This window comes from Numida meleagris, unplaced genomic scaffold (genome assembly GCF_002078875.1).
Source record: "Numida meleagris isolate 19003 breed g44 Domestic line unplaced genomic scaffold, NumMel1.0 unplaced_Scaffold293, whole genome shotgun sequence".
In the NCBI taxonomy this organism is placed as follows: domain Eukaryota; kingdom Metazoa; phylum Chordata; class Aves; order Galliformes; family Numididae; genus Numida; species Numida meleagris.
In genome coordinates, this window is record NW_018364539.1 from 122,709 (window position 1) to 148,966 (window position 26,258).

The following is a 26,258-nucleotide window of genomic DNA, read 5'->3' on the forward strand; positions in this document are numbered from 1 at the left end:
TGCGACATTCTGAATGTGACTTTTTCACCTGGCCAAAACTGGGATGACATTAAGGATATCTTGGCAGAACAGCACTTGGTGCTTTGCCAAGGAACGAAGCAGCTCTGAGCAAGGAATTAAAATGCAGCTGGAGGGAGAACAGAGCAATGGGAATAAAACAAAGCAAAACAAGGCAAAACAAAACGTGGAGTTTGCTGAGGAGCTGAGGGTGGGAGATGGCAGTATGAATTTTAAACGTGTTTCAGAAAAAAACGGACTGGTCATCCCACCAACACCAGCCCTCAGCAAAACAGCAAAACTCAGTTCGTATCACAGATTTGTACCAGTGGGGTCCCTGCAGAGCCAGCCCTGCGGATCCCAGCAGGGATTCAGAAATCCTGGCTCCCCACGTAGGTACATCACTGCTCTCTCAGCACTCTGTTGGGAGGAACACTGACAGCTCAAAATCACCGCTTCTGAATTATTTTTTTTGGCTTTTGTCTTCTCCTGTCTTAACGCGGGCATGGGTTACAACTGGTACCTGATGGAAGCCTACTACACACCAGCACATCGCGGTCAAAGGCACGCGCAAGCCAAGCGGCCAGCAGACAGGGTCGTGACCCTCACTGCTGCTGGGATGTGCCTGGCCTCGTGTTAGCCCAACGTCAGCTCCACAGCCCAAGGGACCAAGCACACGTTGATGACACAACACACGCTGATGACCCAGATAACCAAGAGCAGCCCTCATGGGACAGGCAACGTGCAGACAGACGGGGATGGAGAGGGGGATAAATCCCATTCCCCCCCACTTATGCATTATGCACTGGCCACCTGCATCTTTGTTCTGGACAAAACACGTCCACCTCTCCTCGATGCATATTCACTCGATTCTGTCACAGTAAGAACACAAAGGAAGACACGCTGGCTTTGCATGTCTACATGAGCCATCTGCTTCTATTTTATTGATAAAAACCTGCTCACTGAAACAAAATAAGACTGTTTCTAAGGTGTGGACGGTTGTACGTGCGTGCGGGTGATTTCAGCCCAGAATTCTACAGAAGCTGGGTTTAATGCTTTTTTTTCTTTTTTCCCAGTCAGATATCATCGAGACATTAGTATTCCTAACACAGCATATAATTAGCGAGAGGCAATATATTGTATGTTCATGCACGTTAACACTTAAGTAGAATAAAAATGTTTCATTGTCAAGCACATGAAAAGCTAAGAATAAACCCATATCACTCTTCCTGTTGAATATCCAAACATCTTTTCATCGTATTTTTCATCCTTTTTTTAAAATCAGTTTTGCACTTCAGCTCCTCTCTTTCAATCACACATAGCAAGTGAAACGATGCTGATACCATTCCAGTTGCCACACCAGTCAGTTCCAGTCCTTTATTAGCTAGACAGAAGGTACCATTTTTCAGTGCAATCTTTGAACCTTTACAGAAGTGAAAAGGCGATATGAATTTGTTTTGTATAGCCATCAGAATATGAACGATTCTCCTTCCATTGACATACTTATAATTGAACAACAAATTCAAGCCCCACAAGCCTTGCTGTGGACATGAAGTGTTATACCATGTCCTGGGATGTGTGGGAGAATGTGCGCACCTCAACTGGAGCACCTGCAGAGCCCAGTGGGAAACGCAACAGTAAGACATGAAAACTTACCCTGCCAGAAATGGTGTGCTCTTCCAGGAGAGAAAGAAGCCAATATGCACTAAAGAATGACTTATTTAGTACAGTATGCTTACATCAACAGTCAAATATACATCGAACCGTGCTTCCATGCAAAGGCCTTGGGGGCACAAGAGTATAAAAAACATTTTTATATACACATGTATAAATGCCATGTAGTATTTAAACCAAATGAATATGTCACTTACTCTTCACGACAAACAGAAGGCAAAATTCTGCTGGGAAAAAGTCATAGCAGAGAATAGAGCCCAGCAGGACACCCACAGCTGTGCCAGCAGAGGCCAATAGAAAGGAGGTGGGACTGGTTTAATTGGAAACCTTGTGCTTGAGATGCCACACAGTGACAGCAAGAGACCGGAGAACAGGTTTTGTCCTGAGCACCATGAACAGAAGATATTGCTGCCAGGCATGGCCCTGACTCAGAGTGGATCTCTGCAGATATTAATGAAAGGATGGGAGATGGTGTGAAACAAAAGCACCTGGAAAGTGCTAACAAAACAACTGGGATGAGGAAAACAGGCAGAATTATATGATTTTTTCCCAGCTGCTAATGAGAAATTTGTGATGTTCTCATCAGCCTGAGAAATGGAGACGTGCAATAAAACGCCTTCCCTGGAGGTCAAGGGTAATTAATGGTAGTGGACTCAGCAAGGAATTCAACTTTTGTCTGAATCTTGAATCCTCCCTGCCCTTCTCCCATGGCTACAGCAGCTTTTGTCTCTTGTTCCTCAACAAGACCAGCCCACACTGGGTATGCAGTTATAGGGGACGCCTCCAGAGCATTTAGTATCTGGGTGACACTCATCTCTTGCAGCCAGCAGGAAATGCAGGAGCCAGGCCACATCTGCACCTCCTTGTACCTGTAGCTGCCCTGGGAGATGTAATTTCTACCAAACCACAATTTTGTTCAGTAAGACCCAAGACTCTGTTTTCAGATTTTCTAAAGAGATGTGCAACAGTGGGTCTCCATCTGGCTTTCAGGTCTCATTCCGAAATTTTCCAGCCTCAGCTGCCAAATGCTCAGCATTGCACAACAACATGGTCACCCTGTCAGCAAGGTGGTACTAAGCACCACGGCCCACCTGCATCAGCCTTCCTCCCATCTCACCAGCAGCAGGATTGTGGTTGGGTATGTCCCCATGGCAGGCAGGACCCAAATTCACCACTGGTCCCCAGATGATGATTGAAAATCTCATGCTGAACTTTTACCTGCCATACCCAACTGCTGGGTATTCCCTGATTTTTCCTCCCATGTAGGAGCACAGGGGAAACAGCCTGACCTTCAGCCTCCTATTCTGGGGGGTGGGGGCAAAGTCTGCAGCATTCCTGCCGCATCCCAATCCAGACAGGTGGTTTGCATGGAGAAGAGAGAGACTGGAACACAGAAGAGATGAATGATGCCTACCAAGTTCTTTATCCAGGGTACAGCATTGACCTATATCTGCTTCACAAAGGTGAAAAAACATGGATAGCTGTGTGGGCTGAGCAGGAACATCTTCCTGCTGCCAGCTGGCAAACAGCTTGGGGATTACAGCATGAGGATTAATAGCCTTTGTCATTTGTAAGTGCAGATGCTAACCTTACTCACATGACGGACTGATCTTCTTTGGATTCTGTGCCTGTTTGCTGTTCCAGAAAGATGACCTTGGGCTGCTGTGAGAGACAAAATATTTACACATTCATTTCTTAAGATCTACAGTGTAGGCTGCGGGAAGGCACGAGCTCACTCTGTGCTGGGGAGAAAAAAAAAAAAGTAGAAAAAAAAAGAAAGTGCTGTATGCCTTCAGCAGTTCTGGAACTAAGGAACTGAGGTGGGAAATGTGAAACAGCAAACCCACATCTTGGCACCAGTGTGAGCACTCAGCCTTCCCTCTCCACCACCATCCTGACCACCACTGGGGGCTTTCACTCCTTGCACAACCGCCTGCTAAATCTGCACCAGGTTCCCAATAAAAGCCCACATCAGCTACACGGAGTTATCCTGTATTTCTTTCCAAGCTGTAAGACCTGTCAGCTTCTGGCTGCATTTATCACTGAAGAAGATCAGCTGGATGCCAACATCGCTGCCTGAGGTACGAGAACGTTCCGGTGGGTAGCTCTCGCTGCAGGGAAAATCCTGCCTCCCTCAAAGAGCAAGCTCTTCTACAAACCCTGGCTGCTTTTTCTTCCCCTCAAACCATAGTAGCAAACATCACACTCAGTACATTTTAAAGGGAAAGCGGATGTTCCTGCATACTAATTTCTTCAGGCTCTGCTGTCCTTTTACAGAACACAAAAAAAAAACTAGAAGGAACCAAACAGAAGAGGCTGTTTCCTCCACCCTTAGCTCTGTCCACACGGAGCTGAAAGGGTGTCACAACCTTGTAAACATTAAAGCATCGCAACCCAACCAGCACCGTTCCCACTTCATAAGCGTGGAGGCCTTGGGGGCAAGCACCTCAGGACACAGCCACAAGGCCTCGCTCAGCCTTTATGGCCCCAATTTGTGCGAAAGGCAGGAGGCAGCTGAGAGGCAGGGAGACGAAGTGCGGTGATCATACAGATTAAACATGATGCTAAATACGGGAGTGAGGAAAGCTCTGCAGGCACGTGAGCTCCAAGGCCAGAGCCAGCTTCAGCTGAAGGAGAAACGAGCTGCCACCAGAGGAAAGGCCTCCTCTGCCAAGCAGCCACCTTGGGCCGTGTGCTGGAGAGATGATCGATAGCAGCTGGCAGCCTACGGTTCTGCAAGTCTAAGAACATCTGAAGGCATTCATGACTGAAGATCAATCAGTTACACAAAGCACCAAGTAACTCCTCGGGCGCTGCAGCCATTAAAAACACCAAATTACCTCATAGAACCCCAGAATCGTAGGGGTTGGAAGGGACCTCTGGGCATCGTGCAGTCCGACCCCCTGCCAAAGCAGGTTCCCTACCTCCACCCATTGCCCTCCATGCCCCAGGAACCGCACAGCCACATCACCTTGCAAAGGAGCTGTGCACAGCAGGGCCCGAGTAATTAAAGCCAGAAGTAGAAAGGAAACCCAAACTAATCAAATCGTGCAGCAGACCGTCCAGAGAAAGCCTTCACAAACAGGCACGTCAGTCAGCTATCGCTGCAGCACAGCGGGCTAAAAGAGGTACTCGGTTCTGTGGGCATCAGTTGAAAGTCGGCATTATTGCAGAGAATACAAACGCGGTGAGATCATTCTGTTCTGTTGTCAATACACATTAAAAACAAGAAATAAAATAACAGCAGAGAGCCTAGCGGGACAGGGATGTGCTGCTGGAGAGAGACCAAGGAAGGAACAGACTGCAGCTAGCTGAGCGACACTGCTCGAGATAGAGATGGATCCAGAGCACTTTGCCCACAGCATTCTGGGTTTAAGCCAGTGCAGTTAGTTCCTTCCCACACAACGGTTTTGTGGTTTTGGAACTTTTTTCTTTTTTTCCCCGTCTAGAGAAGAAAATCCAAATAACCTCTTAGGGGATTCCACACAGTGATGTCAAAAGGAGATAAACTGTCTTAGAAAACACCCATTAGGAAGCCTGCGTAGTCAGGCCATGCAAGTGCCCAGGCATTCCCAGAAGCAGGTCAGCTGCTCACCTCATGGAGCCTCATGGGGATGGAGGGCAGCAGGGCACAAGGCCCAGCTCCAGTGGCCATCGCTTATGGAGAGCTAAGTGTGAGGCAAGACTCCCAAGGGATGGAAGCGTGTCTGGAAATTCAGGCTTCTCAGCCACTTCTAAAGGAAACGAGGGGTTATAGCAGTGACTGAAAGGGCAGTGGTATTTACATGAGAAACATCAGGAGCACAAGGCCGGCGTGTATCAATGTTAGCAATAACTAATTCAATCTGTCTATAAAAAGAATTATGGGAGCTCTGAAATAAAGGGGAGCTGCAGCTAAGCCTTCTTCATTTCACAGATAGTCAGTACTGTAAAGAAAAATGAACCAGAAAACCAACAAAAGTCCCAAAATACAGCTAGCAAACACGAGCACCCTCAACACTGTTCATCCCAAGATTCATAAAATCCTCTGTGCTCCAGTAGGAATGTAATGAACTTTGCAGATGTACTGCTCGAGGCATGGATGTGCCAACTGCTTTAGCAGCAGCTCCAAACAATGCTCCCCTTCACCTCATCCTTTCCTCCGTCCCTCCAATTTTTTCTTGTAAAACATCAGGTCAAAACATTATTGCAATGATGCAGGAAGCTGCTTCCATCTGAGAGCCCAGTTTTAACATGTGCTTAGATATTAACAGACTCTTATGTATGCTGTTGTCTCTTGCTTTCTTCTGCCTCCTAATACTCCATGGTGGAAATATACCTTAAAACTCAATTCAGCTTCTGCTGCATCTTCAGAAAAGATCTAGATATGAAAACAGCACGCAAGCCCAAAATTAGTCCACTTCATTGCTTTTTAAAACTAGCCTTTCCAATAATTCTTTTTAATCACACAATTATAAATCTGGGTTATCTCCAGTTCACTTGTGAAACATACTACCAATTTATACCTTTCCCTTAGCTAATCATTAAATTAACCATAAGCAACACTTCACAGGTTCAGGAAGATACTATGAGAATCTGAATAAGTTTATTATACATACACATCTCAGATAATAAAATTACTTATAAACACTTGTATATACATTTTATGCAGTTTAGGAAAAAAAGGCAGAGACTGGAAAACAACTGAAATCAGCAAACGCACCCTTTGATTTGGTCTGTTTTCTGTACTTTTTCCAGAAGAAAAATATATGGTAAAAAAGCCACATTCAGACCTGTTTTGCTTATTACCACTCACATGCTTGTTATCTCTCCTATTGGTAACACGGCAGAATTAACAGTGCAGTCAAAAATGTCGTTCTATTTGGGTTAGATCCTGATTTGTGATTCAAAGCTCCAGTCGTGCAAAGCAGGTATTGTGCCAGCTTATCTAGGTGGTGGAGGACAATCCTCCTGCATAGGATGGCCACCAGTCTCACTGGAAAATGATGCTCAGGTAAGTGTAAGAACATACAAAGCCACGATCTATAAGGTTTGTCTCACCCACACCAGAAGTCCTTCTTCAGACAGATTATCCTCACTTGTTGGACTGCCTCGTGAGGAAAGACAAAGCCTGTGTGTATTACGCCAAGTGATAACCTGCATCTACCACACCACTGCCCACTGGGTGATTGCTAGCCTGGGTGTGATGCAAACCAGCACCCAGGCTCAATTTTGGTTAAACAGCCAGTGCTGAAACTTGCACAGCACCATTGAATGGAAGGAGACAGCTGCAGTGCAGGAGGCAGAATTTGGTGCCAGGCTAGTAAATGACAAAAACAAAACATGAGGCGATTCAGAACAGAGAAACCTTTTCAGCAAAGTATTTCCTTCCTATCATCAGAAGGAATAAGAAATGCTGGTCCTCTTCTAAAGAGCTCAGGGAATCAAAATGAGGCAGCTGATGGTATGTGAATATCCTGGCACCTTTCTGTCTACACACCATCACTGCCCAAGAGAATCCTCCACTGTGTCACATGCAGTTTTCCAACAGCTAATGACAACTCAACATTCAGTAGTCAAGCAGATGAAGACTTCTTCCCTAACCACTGACTCTACAACTTTAACTCATGGAGATGGGAAAAATGAGTAACACAGAAAATGACAAAATGGTCCAAAAAGTAACTACATAAAAATGTCATCACTTCATCCAGCGAGCCTGCTCCCTGCAAGCAGCCCCTCTAGGAGGGGTGCCCTGGATCCTATCCTACTTATTCTTGTAGGAGAGTCTGCTCCAAAGATGAGGTGGCTCGGCCTGGCATTCTTTACTGCTCAACATGCCAAAAATGGTCCTCTTTCCAGCCCCCAAAGATACTACAGATAGCTCATTTGAACAAGAGCCCTCAGCAAACTTGAGTTGTGCTTAACTGAACAACAGAGAAATCATGGATCAAAAGCCTTTCTGTATAATGCTCACAGAAATGCTTTTCTGAATGAAACTCACTTTTACAGAACAAAATAACACATGTTCAAAACAATGACGCAGAGAGCGATTCAGGCACAAAGGTGGACGTGCAGCTTGTTCTGGTCTTTGTTTTTTGGTATTCATGATGACAGAAGCCTTGAACTTCAAGTAAGCATCCAAACATGCATTGTATAGTCACGATATAAAACTGCTATTAGTTATCCTTCATGCAATCTCTGTGGCAATAGAGGCTAACAAGTGCACAGGATGCCTAATTAAGAATACTGGCAGTATTAAGTTCAAATAAACACTATCAGATAGTATCAGAAACAGTAATAATGCCTAGGCACTTTAAAGTTGACAGAGAATTCAACAGTGCTTTCCCATGCTGCCTGAAAAATCCAGTCTATAATGGTACCGAATGTTCATTTCTAGGATTTAAAAAATATGATAATAAAAGAGAGAAAATGTGATTTGCATGCAGCTTAGCCTATCTGTGAGCTATCTGCGTGTCAAGAATATTTGCAAACTTCATTAATATAAATAAGGGAGGGATCAGAGAATTTACTCCAGAAGAAAACAGCATGAAAATTAAACTGTGATGATCAGACATACGATAAAATGAGCAAGATGAGGACCAAAGAGAGGATCTCGTAGGTTTGCCCACTGCTTTTCCTAAGGTTAATTATTTGGGTGTGGAAAACGTGGGGCAACCTGGAAAGACAAGAACTAAACTTGCTTCCCAGGCCTTGTCACTTTCAATGCCTGACAGAAGATACTGAAAAGTCAGGTTAAAGGGTCCATGACCAGTCAGAGCACAGTGCGTGCCATGGGACAGCTGCTTCCTGTGACTGAGAATGAGGGAAGACAGCCCATGGTCCCAGGATGTACAGGCTGCCCTGGTTACCATTAGGACTCCAGCAGTGTGTGCCACCTGCAGACCTGCAGCCCCTTTGACTCCTTCATCTCCTGCCAGTGACTTTGCTCTTCTTCTCCGCTGCTGTTCTGCCCCATGGAGATCCAGCCGATCATCTCTTTGCGCTTCATGCTGCGTTTGTTGTATATGGAGATCATTAGTGTGACATCGGAGAGCTGGAAGAGGGCAACCTGGAAGATGAAAGTTTCCTTGTAGACGGGGTTGGGCTGCCCTCGACGGATGGAGGTCTTGCAGCGAGACATCTCCTGGCCCACAGAGTTGAGCAGGCAAAGCTTTCCATAGGTATCTAGGACAAAACAGAGGAAATAAGATGTTTGGTAAAGTTAACAGATTAAATGAAAGCCCCAAGTAGTCAAAAATCACCAAAAAACTCCAAGCAGAGCAGTTTTGTCTGCACTGCATAAAAGATGAGGGTTGGACCTATCTCCTTCATCCATGGGATGAAGAGCAGCAGATGAGAGAATCCTTTGGATTTCCTCATATCCAGCTGGGGAGAAGAAAGGAAGGAATCAAATGTGTGTTCCAGACCTATGCTCTTGGAAGAAAGCATGAAAATTGGTTCTCAAGTCTAGGAAACCTAAGGCTAACTGAATCTATGAGCAACTCCATGGATTCTCCATACCAAATGGTGTGTCTGCACCTTCCATTCCTCTCCCTCACAACAAAGCTTTGGAGCTGTCTTGCCATGGCTGCCCTTGACTGCACTTGCCTCTTCATCACTTTCCTTTGGAAAAAAAAAAAAAAAAAAAAAGCCTCTGACCTCTTATTTGAAACAGCAAACAAAAATGGTCCTGAAAAAGAGGGAGTGAAATGATTTGACCTCACATGATGGTTTCAAGACCTGTTCCAAATTTTCATCTTATTTCTTTTGGACTTAAGGTCAATTTTATTCATTATTTGAGTCAATGCAAAGAGTAAAAATGATAAGTAGATACAGGGAAGGGATGGTCTAATTCAATATTTCCATAAATTCACCCTTAAAACTCTTGCTGCCTCCTGTGCTAATGATCCCACGTCTGGTACATGTTGGCTAATGATGTGGTCCCAGGCAGAGCTCTGTGATCCCACTGCTCCATAGACCCAGCTCAGTGAAATCTTTCACCTTGCTCTGCAACCAACGGTAGCAAATCACTTGGCAAGAAAAGTCCTCTCCTAACCCCTCTGTAAATCTGTGCCTGGGTTTCTGCAAGTGATTATTATTTCAGAGTGTGCTGAAGATAGGAAATAAATAACAAGCTACGGTCTCTTGTCTGCAGCACGTCTATCCTCTTGTGTTCCCGTTTGATGTGCTATTTTATGCACTTATCTGCTGAGCGACACAAGGTGTGAAATTACACTTCAGGTGTGAAAACACTTCTGTGTCTCCAAAGCGGGGCTCTCCGCTCCTCAAACTGTTCCACTGAAAAAGCTGTCAGGAGACTGACAATCGAGGAGCAAATTGTGAGTATGCACAGCTGTACAGCTATCGAGTTTCTGTGGAGAAAGTTCAGTCCAATCATTAGCTAGCGGTGCCAATCTGGCTCCCAGCGTAACACTGGAGATGAGTAGATCTTGCCAACAAAGACCTACTCGTTAGACAGAAAAGCAGAGCTCTGACGTGAAATACTTTGCTGATTGTAGCTGGGAAGGAAAGAGCTACTTCACTAAGAGGTGCTTCACTGAGAGGTGGACTAATTCCCACAGTAATATTCAGTTTTGGTGATGCTGAGGGATTGAATTCTCTAACAACTTCAGATCCATCAGAAACAAAGCCTGCAAGAGAGAACTCTCTGCTCCAGCTCAACTCAGTGTGAAACCAAGCAAGTTAACTACCAGACACAATTTCTTGCAGTACTTGCAGATGTGTCACTTCGCTTTGCACTGACAATTAAAGATACATGGGGAGTAGAAAGTTGTGTTTTCTTTTTCCTCTCTGTTTTTTAGTCCATTCACCCTTATTTGTGAGGGGGGAATTTCAAAATAGCTAAAAATTCAGCCAGGCTTATTTTCCAACACAAGCAAGCAGCTAAGCAGAACAATTCCCTGTTTAAATTTCAAAATGTATTTCCTTTAAAAATTGAAATCTTACATTTACATAATTTCAGTACATTTTCCAAACCAATCCCATGTGCAGGCAGAAAGCTGAAGATGCTCATTTCTGCTGGCGCGTAAGAGAGTAGAGTGCTGGGACACAGGAATTCTTGGAGATGAGGCCCTCTCTGCTCCTTGCCCAATACCTCCATTTTCCTGCAGATACATCCTCGGTGTCACAGCCCTTTCCCTACCACCCTCTGAGAACTGCTTTTTTGAGGGTAAGGGAATTTGGCTGGGATTGCAGCAAGGGCAGAGCTGGGCCATGGAGCAGTACTGGAAAGGTCCTGCCCCAGCCAGGAGTGGGCAGAGGGAAGCAGAGGGACCAGGGACCCCTCAGCAGCTGCTGTGGGGCATCCCCAGCTGTGCTGGGCCAGGCAGAGTTGATAAGCGGCGTACGGCCAAGGGCTGCTATAAATGCCCTCACTGTTAGCCCACCTCTGCACAGGACCTGGAAACTCAGCTAAGAGCAGATGAAAGACTTTTTTAGCTTATCTATCTTCCCATGCCATGGAGGAGAAGAGTCACCCACACATGCCTGAATCTCTTCTACTGAGAAGAAGGGGAGAGGACTGAGGTCTAGATTTTCCTCTCAGTAAACCTTTCTATCATCCTCCCTTCTTACTGCCAGCACTGACAGCTCAGGTGGGATTCATCACACCTAACCTCAGGCACAAACATTTCAGCAGACCCCTACAGAGTCAACCAAGTTATAGCCAATTCTGCCAAAGAGGCATACAGCATAGTTCAGCAGCTATCTAGTAGACAGTGTGGCTACTAGAGATGATTTACATTTTAACATAAAAGCAAGTGCCACAGCTTAAACCTCACAGGATCCTGTTCCACGATGTCCTAGTTAATTTTCCAGGTAATGAATAGATTGGTTCCTTGCAGCTGAATTCTAGGATCCACACCCCTGCCTGAGGCCTCAATTTTTGCAAGCAGGGAGTAACATAGCTGGTTTTAAAGACAAATGAGCACGGCATAGCTGATGACTTAAACCAAGCAAAATCAAAATCAGAAAATTAGGCTTAATACACATCACATTCTGCTACATAATTCTGCAGAAAAGCCCTCTCTGCACAGTACCGAGGTTGGTCTTCTATACATATCATCTGAATAAGGTGAGAATGTGCAAGCTGGAAGGAGAATAAGCTCTGTACAGAGCTAATACCAGGAGCCTTACTCATTCCCATGTAAACACAAGAGCAAAACCAGTGCAAGTGACAACATCAGGCTGCAAACTCTTCTCAGATTTATTCCACTGGGTGTATTTTACCAGCCAAAAGAATTGAGCTAGCCTGAACAGAAATAAAGGAGTAGGTGTGGATAATATATTTAGCATGTGAAATTTGCTTTGCAGAGCTGGTATGTATGAAGCAGACCTGTTATTCTGCTTCACTAACCACATTTTAAGATTGTAGCTCACTTGCCCTTACTGCATTGTGCTCCTTTCAGCACCTTCTTAGGTGTCTCATTAGAAAACACTTTCTAGTTCTCCTCGTCCTTTGGTTCTCTGAGCTGGAAAGCTTTCCCCTTTGGTTGGCTTTGCCAAAAAAATCCATCCCTGGATACATGGTGAGATTAGTGGAACTAGAGCAAGGATGAATCTGCCAATTTGTTGAGGAATGTATGTGTGAGAGCATCTATTCATTATGAAGGCAAACATTTTCCATCTAATTACATGCCCAGATTCAGTAATGGCCTCATTACTGTGGTATCTCAGCACTTTGCACTCTTCAGTATATTTACTTTCACGCCACCTCTGTCATGCACAAAAGGAGAAGAGAGATCAGGTTTCCTTTAAAATACCGAAGAGCCTGCCTTCTCTTTAGGGACCTAACTCACTGACAGAAAGAAGAGCCAGACCTCTTAATAGCTGGGAGTGGATGAGATTGCAACAAAAGTCTGTGAAGAAGCAGGAACAAAGCTGAATTTTGCCAAGACCAATTTTAGCACCACATCCACCTAAGGAAGTTCTTGCTATGGATCATTTTTACTTTCAAGTCGTCTTTCATCCCTGGAATGAGTGGAGTGAACTGCGTTCACGTACACAAAATATCAGCACTTCTGCATTTAATCCCAGAGTGAGAAGCACTAAATTAAGGGATGCTGCAAGAAGTCAGACACATTTTGGGCTGGCGCTGTGCATTACTCCAGAGACTTGGCCAAACATCTTCTCATGCAGACTGCTCTGTCTCCGTCAACAGCGCCCCAACCATAAAACACCTCTTGAGAGCTCATCTGCAAAGGCAATCAGTTTATCCGTGATTCTTCTAATGACCCATTTCTGTCATCATCCTTCCAAGGGAACTAACCGATAATGACAACTCAGGGGAATAATCAACCATAATTTATATGCTCCTGTTTTTGGAGCATAGAGCACAGTGAGAGCTCTGCTTTCACTTATCCTAAGCTTCACCACTATTAATAACACTGACCAGGGAACAAAAACACCACAATATCAAAGGGTCCAACTCCCTCCTTGAATTTATATTTAGAAAGAAAACAAACAACCAAAGCCTCCTGACCTCTCAGGCTGTGGACGGCAGGGTATAGCCCATGCAGAGCAGTAAGGACTCTCCAAGCCTCACTCCAGGCAAGCTAACTCATTTCCAAAACAAGTATAACCATGCCAGCATGCTGCAATCCAGTCTAATATGTAGTCACAACCTCAAGCTGCCAGAGTTCAAGGAGCATTTGGACAATGCTCTCAGACACAGGGCTTGGATTTTGCATGGCCCTGTGTGGAGCAAGGGGTTGGACTCAATCTCCCTTCCAGCTCAGAGTATTCTTTGATTCTATGATACTCTGTGCTGAGTAGAGAGATCTTCACTGATATCTCCACTGGCTCCAACTGACCTGTCCCAGAAGGCTCTCTCCATTAGTCCACGGCCTTACCTCCCCATGGTGCCACCCTGGGGCAGAGACCACTGGGCCTGGCTCGCTGCAGCTGTACCAGGAAAAGAGCACAGAGGAGAGTTAGACTCCAGCTTTTTTCCCCAGCCCCACACTGGGAGAATCTACATTAGGCCAGAGGCAGCTTGTGGCCTACTCTATTTACTATACAAGCACTGAGATCTGCCTACTACGTTGCTGAGGAGCCAAATTTCTTTCCCCATTTCCACCGAGTCTCTGCCACTCAGGTCTGCTCTGCCGTGGCTGGCAGCTCTCCTGCACGAGGCTGGGATCTGGCAGCCTTCCTTGCAATGCGTGAGTCACTGGAGAACAGACCAGCAATGCCTTTCATTTAAAAGGCAGCAGAAAGGAGGACACTGCTCCCTGGAAGGGAATTGCCAGCATAAATGACTTGTTTGGTGTGAGGGGAGGGGCTGCGGAGGGGCAGGAGGTAAGGCTCCCAGGAAGCAAGGTCTCTGAGGAAGAAAAGCTGCTTCCAGACAGCCTCCGAGCACAGGCCCTTGGCGGTCCAAACTGCTGACACAACCCTTGTGCCCAGCAAAGTGGGTTTCACAGAGTCAGCCCTAAGCTAGGACACCTGCTGACTGTGGAGCCAGCAGCCACCTCCCTGACCCCAAGAAGGTGCAGCTTCAGTCTGTGCTTACGCACCTGAAGTGCAACACAGGCACCTCCCCAGATGTTCAGGGTTTGTCCTCTAAAAAGGGCATTTTCAACACTTCTTACAATGCACTGTATGCTCTATGCATTGCTGCTGCCTCGGAGAGAATGGGAACTAAAGTGAGAGTGTATCAGAAAGCATGAATGCCCAGCTTCTCAGCAACGGGAGCAGTAGCTCTGCTGCAGCATGATGTAAGGATGCTTAAGTTTGGCTGTTCTCACCTCCAGCAATGGTGCCCATGGGCACGGCTTTATTATACGGCCTGTCATCAGATCTCCTGCATATGCTGCTCTGTGGAGTTACTGTTGATTTGCATTAAACATTCAGCTCCAACAGATTTGGAATTATCAGAATTCTACCCCGGGAGCAACTGCTTTGTCTTCTGCTTATTTTGGGAGGGGGAAAAAAAGATTTTTCCTCTTGTTCACAGCTATGGGAGCAGGAGAGGCATCACCATGCGCTCAGCTTTAAATGTACTCCTCTAGTTCAGAAATATCTTCACTTTACACATGACAATGTAATACCATCGCAGACTTTTAGAAATACAAAACTATTCAAAGTGATACCAGATCACTGCAAGAGCAAGATATCACTGGATGTTTAATTACTGCAGAACATCCACCTCAAAAATCTCACTACTGCTCCTTACAAGTCCATCACTCTGTGCCTTGGTTTTCAGCGCCAGGTCTCATGTGTCTCATAGGGAAGAGTTGTACCAAGTCAGACCACCCAACACCACCTGCCTTAGTAAGTCTACACAAATACAGCATATACTGATTCTCTTCCAAATACTCTCCCAAGCTCCAGTGATCTGTGACTCAAGATCTTCCTTAGTTAGAGGCAACCTTTGTATTTCTGTGGTTCTCAGTGCATCTTCATGGATTTGTCCTGCTGAACTCAAGCAGAACTAGTACTCACAGTATTCTGCAGTGAGGCACATGACAGTGTGAGTATGTACTGTGTGAAGAGCTCTCTCCTCCTCAGAGCCTGCTACCTCCTCACTTCATTTTAAAACCATTTTTTTTTCATCAGGAGAGACAGTGAGTAATTTGTTGCCAGCTCACTTCCACAACACTTAGGATTTCACAGACCACCATGAAATCCCCCTTCTTCCACTTCTTGCAGCATCACTGGAGGCCCAGGTTATCCACTGCAGCTTGCTGGAAGCTGTTCCCATACCTCTGAGTATCTCTGTCATTCACCACTGCACCTCTCCAATCCTGCCAATATTCTATTTGAATGGAGGGAGCCAGAACCGTGTATGATATTCATTATGCAGGCACTTGGATATTTACAGTCAAATACAGATTTTTCGTTTTCTTTTCTATATAATACACATTTGATTGACTTTTTTTCTCAGAAGGTATTTCTTATAAGCCTAATATCTCACTCCCAAGCGGCTCTGAGTCCACCCATGACTTAAGTCTGGATTTCACAACACAATAACTTACACTTATCCACACTTCATCTCCCACACCAGTGTCCAGCTGCTCATTATTGAGACATCCTTCTGGGACTCCTCACAGCTGGCCTCATCTATACTAGCCCAAACAAAGCTTTCTCAGCGTATCTTAAGTTGATTCAAGACCTATCCAAGGACAGACAATGAAAAGATGCAGAAGTGGTCTTGTACAAGCTTACTCTGACCAACTGGCAAGTACTCCGCACTGAATAGTTGCCCAACACCTCTACTGCTCTGTTTACAGAGCTCTCAAGACTGAATCCACCCCAGCTCACCCTGGTACAAATCCCCCTTTTATCACTGATGAGATAGGATCATGAGTTACAAAGCTTTAGGAGCTCAAGCAAGCTTCCTGTTCAGTGCCAGACATGTTGGTTATTTTTTTATTCAGTTTCCTGGCCTTAGTGGAATCAATTAAAGAAATTAACCTGTCTTAGTCCTCCAGGATAATAACTTTCTTCACAAAGAAGCTGATAAAAAAATTCACTAATATCTTTCAAGCCCCCTGGTACCTGACCAAGAAATACCATCTAAGGACTCAAATTCTCCTACTTGAGCACCTTCTGTATTCCTTGGTGTTGTTATCTGCAGCTCAGGAACACACAAATTTTTACTCTAAGAATTCCTCCTCTTCCCAATAGAAATTCTGATAGCTTGTTCTTTCTCCCTCCTGTCTTTCCCAGAGTGTTATTGTACTTGCTTAATGGGGTTAATATGCTACTGGTATAATAATGATCATGTATGGATGTAATTATTACATGTGATTAATTCTGCAGCTGCAGAAAAGCTTGGAGGACTTTTCTTAGACAAAGGAATATCTTTTTACAATAGTCCTTCTCCATTCGCATTACATACAGACATAAACCCTAAAATAAATGTGAAGGGGAAAAAGCAAAGGCTGGATTAGAGGAAAGAGAGCTGCACCCAGAGCAGCTGGTGAAAGTTAAGCATCATGTGGGCAGAGACCACCTCTCTGTTGCGTGCTTACACACTGACTAGTGCAAATAACCCCTGGTCCATCACTACAATCCCAAGGTACTACTACAACATGCAAATAATCTGTAACCAGTTACAAATGTTTAAAGACGTGTCTGCTAGCATTGCACGATTCTCTTGTTATTTTCTTTACAATAAGCATTCTTCAAATGAACATGCTGGGTTTTCTTCTTCTAAGACCAAAATACAAACCGCTGTGAAATGATAAAGCAGGCTAATGACTTTAACAAGAATCAAAGAAAATGAGGTGCACAACACATCACATACATCACTAAGTGTTAAAATACCTGGGCTGCCCCCATCTGACAAACCTCTAGATGCTTTTCTGCATGAGGCTTTTTGGCAGACACTGCCAATTTCCAGTCGAGTGCTGCTACCATATAGTCCAATGCTGCTACCATTCTCTTGAGTGCTTTTAAGTGCTCTGAGTGATAATGGACCTACTCACATGGTTAGGGACTGTGGACTCAGGCCTGCAGCTCCACACATTCCCCGGAACAATGCCTGGATGTTTATCCTTGACAAAGCTGTCCTCAAATTCCACATATGTGACTCAAAGAGAAGACACTGCCTGGAAGATTTAAGTGTCTGTAAGCTGCCCAGCTCTTCCCTAACCCAGCTATTACCCATGTAAGCACCCATGATCTTGATATTTGACTTGGTTCAACCCTCTGCATCCCATAAGATGGAAAAAATGAGAGATATGCACAATTTCCCACCTCCAGTGTTCCCTTCCCTCTCCAGAAATTACTTGTCACCTCTGCACTCTTTAACACCTTAAATCACCAGCTCCTTCTTCTGCACATAGCAAAATCCCTGCACAAGGATGCCAAGGGAGAATGCACACGTGCTGCAGAAGACGTTGAGCAGGACCCCAGGTGGCAGAGAAGAAGGTCAAGGTGGGAAAAGAGCACAACCGGAGAGTCTGCTGCAATGGAAGATGTTCCTGTCATTGCCCATAGCTGCAGCAGTCAGCAGCAGACAATGCTAAATGCGCTGGGCTACAAGAGGACCACATAAGGGCACTGTTTGGGCTCTGTGCATGCAGGGATGGGAAACTGAGATGGATTCTGCCCACTGACTCTCTAACTCTTACAATAAATGAATGCCCACCATAGCAGCTTGAGCTTGGTATTTAAATGTCTTGAATCACTGTTAAGTCTGAAATCCCCATGATACTCGGAAGCAGTAAATCACTCTCTAGATAGGATGAATATGAGAAAACACAAGGGCTATCTCCTCACCCTCCAGAAAGGGAGACAGCAGTTTTAGTTTTCACCTAGTGAAGGACTTATTGAGCATCTCACTCAGGCAGCATGTTTCAGGCAGAGACAATCAGACCTCACAACACTCCTCTGCAGTGTCTGCAAGGAGTTATCAGTGAAATGCTACTCCAGCATGCGAGACAAGTGCTAGCTTTCTTCCATCTTTTAAGCTTTTTTCAATTTCTGCTTCACTGGATCTTTCTCTTCTCATTCATCACGCTACCGGGCACTTTACAGGTGCAGAAGTACAATGCAGAAAAAACACTGAGTAAAAGCAGATAGTGATAGATTCAGAACTTCTCTATAATAACTGATGAACTTCACCTAACAGCAGACCTAACACTGAGACATAGCAGGCTTGATAATTCTGTAGTTGATCCGCGTATAGAAAGGATGCAAAGGGCCAACTCAAGATGGCCTTAATATCAAAGATAGGGAAAATTTGTTATGAAACACTGTCAGCAATATTAGTTTGGGTAGCTGACAGAGGACTTTGGCTAGCTTATCGAACTGATTTAACTAGGCTTATCTGAAGCCCCACAGACACAGAAAGCAGAAAATTCAGACAGAATTTAAAGTAGAAACTCCCTTAAAGAATGCCTTCTTTTCTCACACACTGGACTTGTTCTCTTCTTATCAACACACACACACAAAATGCTTATCAGCTTTAAAGATGCTGTCAACCAACCTACTGTTTTTCTGTGTGCCCATCATTTAAAAGCTGAATGGGACATCTGAACAGGGTAGGTAACCCGTGCTGAAAGCAAACCTACATGCACATGGTTAATCTGCCAACTCCCATCCAAGAGGCCCAGGACTGATACAATTCCCCAGCACTCAATGAATTAAAGGGTTGCTCAGCTTACTGCAACACACAGTGCTACACAATAAGCACCCAGAAAGACATTCTTCAGAAGAATACCAACAAATGCCAGTCATTTGATCATTATACTGTAGGTAGAAAACTGGATGCCAATTATTTGAGTTCTTTGCAGTGCAAGCATTTCATTTACAGGGAAAGTGTGGGGCATTACAGTTTCCTGACTCAGCTAGATACAAGACTTTAGCAGGGCCTGATATAGAAACAGAAGTGCTGCATAATCCTGCCCTTCAGGCAGTTATGTGACAAAACTCCAAGACCACAGGCAGATGAATGAAAATACAGCAGAAAAACTGCAGCAAATTAACTTGGACCTACATTGGGACTACTTTCATTTAAGAGTGTATCTATTCTGCAGCATACATAAAACACCTGTAAACCCAAGACTTCGCCTACCTCTCCTTTAAACTGACTACAACTGCTCTGACTTGAAACTTTTAACAAAACACAAATGATACCATTGCTTTCAGTTAATCCCCAGGAGATCTACCCATGTTGTCACAGCTCATATGAGACTAGCAAGGGCTGCACAGACCAAGGTCACATGTTTTACTGTTGCACAGACTTGCCCTTAATTCTTGGAGGACTGACTGGTCAGATTACTTCTGGAATATGCTGAAGCAGTTCAGTAGAAACTTAAGTTTTCATGTCTGAATACTGAAATATTACACAAGTATTTGCTAGCACTGGGACAATCAGCACAGCACCTTGCAAAAGCAATCTTAGCATTTTGCAAGCTGAAGATACTACATCAAATGCAGTGAATGCCAGGTTGTTACCTCTGACACACAGGCAACTAGATCCCAAAAAACAAACAGGATAGCAAACAAGAAATGCTGTTCCAAATTGCTGTTCTCTGCTGGTTTCAGGCAGCAGGCAACAGAACACCACGAGATGAACAGAGAGCTGCCATTCAAACCCTGAGTGAGGGGGCACAAACCAAACAGCAGATAACACTGCGGTTGCATGACCCCATCTAGATCACAGACATTAGCACCATCCATCCACTATCTTTTTAAAGGACTAACTACAGCTCAAGCACTAACCAAATCTACTGTAATGCAATTTCCACTTTTTCCCTTAGGTATCGGAGGAAGGGAGCTCAACTGTTGTGACACAGGGGAAAAACTTTGTTTTTTCTTTCTACAAAAGTCTTTTTTGTGAGGCTGCAAACAATTCAGAATAGCAAGATCCCCAGAGGGCCAAAAGAACCAGGTCACCCAGCACTCAGCCCACAGCAAGGGGACTGAAAGTACAGCCCTTGGAAACACCTAATGGCACCAAGCAGGGCCTCTGCATGTCACATGGCAACATACAATCACTTGAAAAGTGCTTCTTTCTTTTAATGAATTTGCTAAGAACTACTCTGTGCGTCGGGTATCACAGCAATTTTGCCATAATCAGGTGTTGTAAAGGTATATGCAATAAAAGAGGCATTGTGGTATTGCTGTCCTGTCAGCTGCGCCTTCATATGATTGCATCCATTTACACTGCAGAGTTTACCAGCAAACACATTTGAAATAATGCTTTTAATTTTCAATCAGATACTCTGCAAGGAAATCTAACTCAGAAATGACATAATTGAATATCTAGGGGGAGAAAATAAAAAGCAAATTTTCACTCAATGGCGTTATTTCATGGCAGTGAAAGTACTTACCAGGTGGCCTATTAATTGCGAGGTTTCGGAAATGGCTGCCTTTGATCATCTCCACTGACAGCCGCCCCGTAGTGGCATTGTACGACAAGCCCACGAGCAGCTCTGGCACCCCTCCATGCGACAGGGACTGTGTTGAAGAAGCGCTATCACTGTGAGAGATTGCTGACAGACTAAGCTGAGAGTCTGCACTCTGCAGGGAAAGAGCACTGAAAGTCTCATCAGAATGTTTACCACCACCCTCCCTTTGGTTTATATTTTGTGGCCTTGTTTAGTAAGATCTCTCTTATGAAATGGCAATGACTAAGAATGAATTACGATAAGGCACCAAAAGAATTAAAGCATCACTTTTACAAAAACACATCCCTGAACTTTCTCTTTAAAGATGAGGAACTCTGTGCAACACATTATTACTGGTGTAAGTTAACGCATCTGAGATAAGCATACATCCCAATGCATTAAATGCACAGTAAATCTCCTTAAAAATGTCTTTTGGATGGAAAGCATTTTGCACAGTTTGGATTTTTTTCATCACATACTGCGTATTTTCTTAATTTCCTTCCTTGAACCATGATGTTCACTCTATCCCCTCCTCAGCCAGTGTATGATCTTTCATTTTCTGTGCATAACCTCTCACTGAGCTTCTTGTAGACAGCGAATCATGTCAGAGCTCCTCTGCGCAAACTGACTGGTGTAGCCATACAACTGTGATGTGCATGGATGGCTATGAAGCAGCACAGCCAATTCCTTCTCCCATGATCTACCTCTCCAATCTGCCGTGAAAAGGAACATTACTAAGTATTTCTGGTAACGTGGAAACTGCCCAGTGCAGAGATCCACAAGCTTGGAGCTAGTGCCAAATGAGGCAGCCCTTGAACTGGCAGTAGTACAGCTCCATCAACATAATGGGGCACAAGAACTACTGTTTTTGTTGAAATTAAGTCAGTTAGCCTTGGAGATTCCAGGTCACAAGCTACAAATTCTGCATAACATATTAATAATGCACACCTTTGTGTAGGGAAGACATGCCTTCTTCTTCCCCTCACTGCTAACTGTGGTAGTGAGGGCAGGACAGATCCACTATTGGCATTCTGACAGCCCTGAATTAAAGATATTAAGTACAGCCCATCTCCAACCACCAAAGGAACAATTTTATGGACTCCAAATTTCTTTCCTAAAACTTACGGTCAAATTACTCCTTGGCTCCAAGACCAGTGTCACCTTCACTTCCCTTTCCTGGCTGATGTTGCTCAAGTAGAACAATTGCTCTCCCATCATCTTCTCTCCAATCATCTTGTGCACAGCGTAGAGGCGGAAACGGATGGCGTGGCCACTTAACTCATGTGGCTCCAGCTTACTAAAGGTAATATTATCCTTGAACGTGGGGATGGGTCCTCTCTGAACACTTGTCTTACCCCTCTGTTTTTTGCTAGGCATCAAGACTGTGTGCACTTGCCAAGTGTTCACACCACTGCGGTCTTTGTCTGGGATGCCCCTGGCCTCCAAGACAGTAACTATTAGCTTTTGACTTGAGGCTTTATAACTGAAGATGACATCTAGATCACCACATTTACAAACGGGCTGATGAGCACTGTGATGAGCTGGTTCGCTGTTCACCTCATCAGTCTCCTGCAAAGAGAAGGAAGAAAAAAAAAACCCTCACTGGAGTTCAGCTGCTTCTGTGATCCCAGCTCTATTTAAAAAACGTTGATCACCTCACATGTGCTTGCAAACGTAGGCAGTTTCTCTGGAAAATAAGGATCTCACTTTTTCCTGAGAGGCCAATGCTAGTTAATTGCCTGATTCTGTGTAATATTCCCCACACAATCTAGTAAGCAACAGCACTTGTTGAAACATTTCCAACAAAGAGTTTCATCAATATTTAAATGTTCAGCAGAAGACTGCTAATTTGGCAAAAAATTGTACAAAGGAAAAAACTAGTCAAAGAGTTGGGGTTTTTTAATTTCATTCATACCTATTTTGAGGCATTAATAAAACTTTTTGGATAAAAACCATTTGGTTAAAAATGTTACAACCTGTTGAATATACAAGGATTTATTTATTTATTTTACACTGGTGAAATCAAGCAATTTGATCAAACACGATAACTTCTTGGACATTTTGTTCTGCAGGATAATCAAAACTTTAAGCACTGTGTCCAGTTTGATGGAAAGGGAAATCAAAATATCCAAATTTGTTGCGGAATGGAAATTCCATTTCTAGATGGTACTCTATCTCTCAATACTTTTCCTACAGCTAAAGCAATGATAATCAAGAGAAACTGTCTGATTAAATACATATTGATCCTTTATTCATTTTTAAGTCTCCCAAGAGATGCATCTGTACCTTCTGTTCAGGGTAGATACTAAAACATTCAGAATAAAAATTCAAAATAGGAAACCAGAATGTGCAGACCAATTCACACATCATCTTTCACCTACCTTTAAAGCAAAAATCATCTTGATAAAACAAAACAAACAACACAGATGCTCACCTTACCTTTTGATGAGTGGGCGTGCGGTGCGCCTTTCTGTTCAAAAGTGCTTGTTATCTTAGAGCTAGAATGTGCTTCAAGTGATAAAGGGGTTGCTATAGTGATCAATGATTTGTATTTAAACATGAGTATACACTGTACTAGGGAAAGATTTTCAGTTAATAGCCTGAAGGTGAATTAAGGCCTGTCACTAGCAGTCTGAGTCACCCTCCTCCTCAAACATTTATCTTCTTTTGCATTTCAAGCAGCGCTTCTTCTCAACATAGGAATCTTATTGTTTAGAGTACAGCTGATGGGCCATAAGACTTCTGATGTAATTCCCTTGAGAAGTTTCTAGGGTGGGCTGTCTCAAACAAGACCTCAAACAAATCTCAAAATTTCTATCTGCTTCCTGTCAGTCTACTTTTCAAGTGTTCAGGTTCATCTGTCATGATGTGCAGAGCTCCAGCTTCTCCAGTTTGTGTCTGTTCGAGGGATTTGCACATCTGGATGCAGAAGTCCACTTGTGTACATTAGTGACAGAGACCTGCTGTCACATATCTTGCAGTAGTAGCGCCAAAGAGAAATATCACCTCTTGGTCATTACACAGAATGACTTGGTTGCCCATAAACATGACTTTCTGTACAAGCAGTAGTTTTCAAAGACAAAAACACAAGGCAGGCCAGGTTGCCAGGAGAGAACGTGATGTTATGCAGATGTAAGTGCTGCTATGTAGCTGTCAAAGTTATTTCTGTCTGGTTGCTGAAATAATAGTTAAGAAGGAAATATAATGGAATTGCACTTGATTCACATTTCTCTCCGCAAGTTCACCCCTCTTCACTTTCATCTGTACATTTGCTGTTGAGGAGATGGAATCAAGACGCAATTGAGAATTGCTACTGAAGTGTAGAGAAAACCATACTTGCAGAATAACTCCTTTCACCTACATGTCTGTGCCGGAGAACGTGAACACCCATGTGCCATCATAAGCCCACAGGTACAAAAAGCCAAGAGGTGCTTTCCTGCCCCAGCTGGGCTGAGTGTCTCATCTTCTGGCTGCCTGAAGAGCAGACTGTAGGTCAGGTATCTGGTCATTCACAGAATGGTTAAAAAGGATCTGGATATCAAGGGGAGGTTGCGTACGAGAAGGTGACTGGGCATGGCACAGGCTCCCCAGGGCAGTGGGCATGGCCTCAAGCTGCTGGGACTCAAGAAACGTCTGGACAACGTTCTCAGACACAGGGTTTGGATTTGCGGTGGTCCTGCTACGTGGAACCTGGAGTTGGGCGTGATGGTCCTTATGGGTCCCTTCCAACTCTGTGATTCTATGAAATCTCAAATCTGTTACTATAGCTGTGGACATATCCACTGCAGCAAAAACTGCTTACATTGGAGGAAGGGAGCAAAAGAGAAATGCCAGACTGTGGCACTTGGGCTGGTGCCTTCAGAGAGATCTGTGCTATCTGGCACTCACTGTGGGCTTTAAGCCCACAAAGCTTGCAGATGCTCTATCTTCCTTCTGCAGAAGTCTTAACAAAATAGCCACTGGCTTCTGGAGCTCTGCTTGGGGCTGTTAGTGCTTTGTGAATGCACTGGCTATACCAATGGTTAAACTGGAATCCACGGAAAGCAAGGGGTGTAGAAACCTCACCTGAATTTCTTTTTTCCCTCCTCCCAGCACAGTTGTAGTGATGTCAATCCAGGTATGCTGTATATGTAACCCAGTCATTCAGGACAAAGTCAACATCCATTTCACTAAGTAAAATAAGTCCATTTCTGCTAGGGAAACCTGTGAGAGCAGCTAATTATGGACTAGGCTTGAAATGGTACTTGTGGTTCCACTGTAGGGGCATAAAATTATCATTTTTGTCTCTAAAGAGAGGTGCTTTGAATGGAGCATAATAGCGCTTGAACATTTCTGGCATGTCAGAACATTTAGTTCCTGCAATAAAAAGTCTTTCATTAATCCACACAATACCTTTGGATGAGAAGCTGCTCGTAGTAGATAAACTGGGACTTGGGGATATGTGCCCCCTGATGCTATAATCACTGTTTGCATTTTTTAAATCTACATACCAGGAGTAAATCAAGAGATGCATTCCAAAGAAATTCAAGTGGAGGACATTTGAGACACTGCAACAGACACGTACCAAGGGAATACACGTCAAATGCAGAGAAGGAGAAATGAGCCACAGATGAGCAGACAAACACAGCATGTCGGGCGCACAGCAAAGAGAGGTCAGAGCTGCCACTGTTCAGAGTTCCTATGTGTTGTATAGTACTCTGCGGGACTGGCTTGTGCAGCAAACCAAAATGCTATTCAAAATGCCTTTTACAGCTGGAGCATAGGCACGGAGGAGTGCCTCTCCATCTCTTTAACCAGTTGCAGGCAACATGCTCTGAGGAAAGGAACCCTTTTCTCAAAGCTTTGTTTCTCTGAGTATAGAGGCATTAATTTCCACAGCTGAGAGCAGTCTCCTTTAACTCAGGGAGAAGACATGACCTTTGTGCTGTTCTTTCAATATGTCTGATGCAGGCTGATATTTTTTCAGAAATTTAATCTTGTGGTAAAATAATAAGAAAATCAAACACATCACGCAGAAAGAATATGAGAGAAAAGGGGGGTGCTAAGTCATCAGGCATTCACAATGTCTTAAATTCTATCATTTTCTTGAGGCTTCAAAATAAAGGTGTAGAACTAAGGGAAAGCCAAAGAACTCTCTACCCTCGTGCCCCCTCCTTCCTTGGAAAGATGCCTGGTATCAATGGGGACCACAGTGATGGTCACTTTGCCAAGTCCCAGACACCCCACCAGCTGCCTCCAGCTTTCCAGATGCTGTCTACGTTATAGAATCCACCAGTACCCTTCAAAATCTTGCACCATACGTAAGAAATGACAGTTCACTTTACCTCAGGGCTCCAAGCTGATGAGCTGTCAGTAGCATCATTTCCTTCAAATCCCTGGTTGGTAAATGCTGCCTCCAATTCCAAACGTCCTTCCGCAGCTTGCTGGCTAATGCCGTCAGCAGTGCTGGACTCCATCCTGGGCCCTGTATGCTGCCCAGCACTCCTGCACTCCATTGTTCTTGAGTCAACAGATACGTGGTCATCTTCACGACAGGATAGGTTGTCTTGGTAACTCAGCTGGCTTAGTCCATCCAGATCTAACAATTTTCAGTAAGAAAATAATTTCAGACGGATTAGAATGAATTTCCTCCCCCTCTCCCTCCCAAAATGCGTCTCTCTCCTCTTCTCTTTTTTTTTTTTTTCTTTTTGTCCTCCTCACTGTATGGCAGAGGCAGCTTCTCTTAGGAGCACTGCAGCACTGGAC

The 26,258-nt window shown here is 44.2% G+C and overlaps 1 protein-coding gene across 1 annotated transcript in view; it reads right to left on the minus strand.

Moving 5' to 3' along the window:
* Positions 1–1,113: 1,113 nt before the first annotated feature.
* The window catches only part of LOC110391079 (synaptotagmin-16-like), a 45,479-nt gene continuing 20,334 nt past the window's right edge, over positions 1,114–26,258 (minus strand). The window contains 4 exon segments of the mRNA XM_021382804.1: positions 1,114–8,835; positions 20,457–20,646; positions 21,639–22,082; positions 25,838–26,091. Coding sequence (XP_021238479.1) covers positions 8,522–8,835; positions 20,457–20,646; positions 21,639–22,082; positions 25,838–26,091 — 1,202 coding nt within the window. The 3' untranslated portion in view covers positions 1,114–8,521.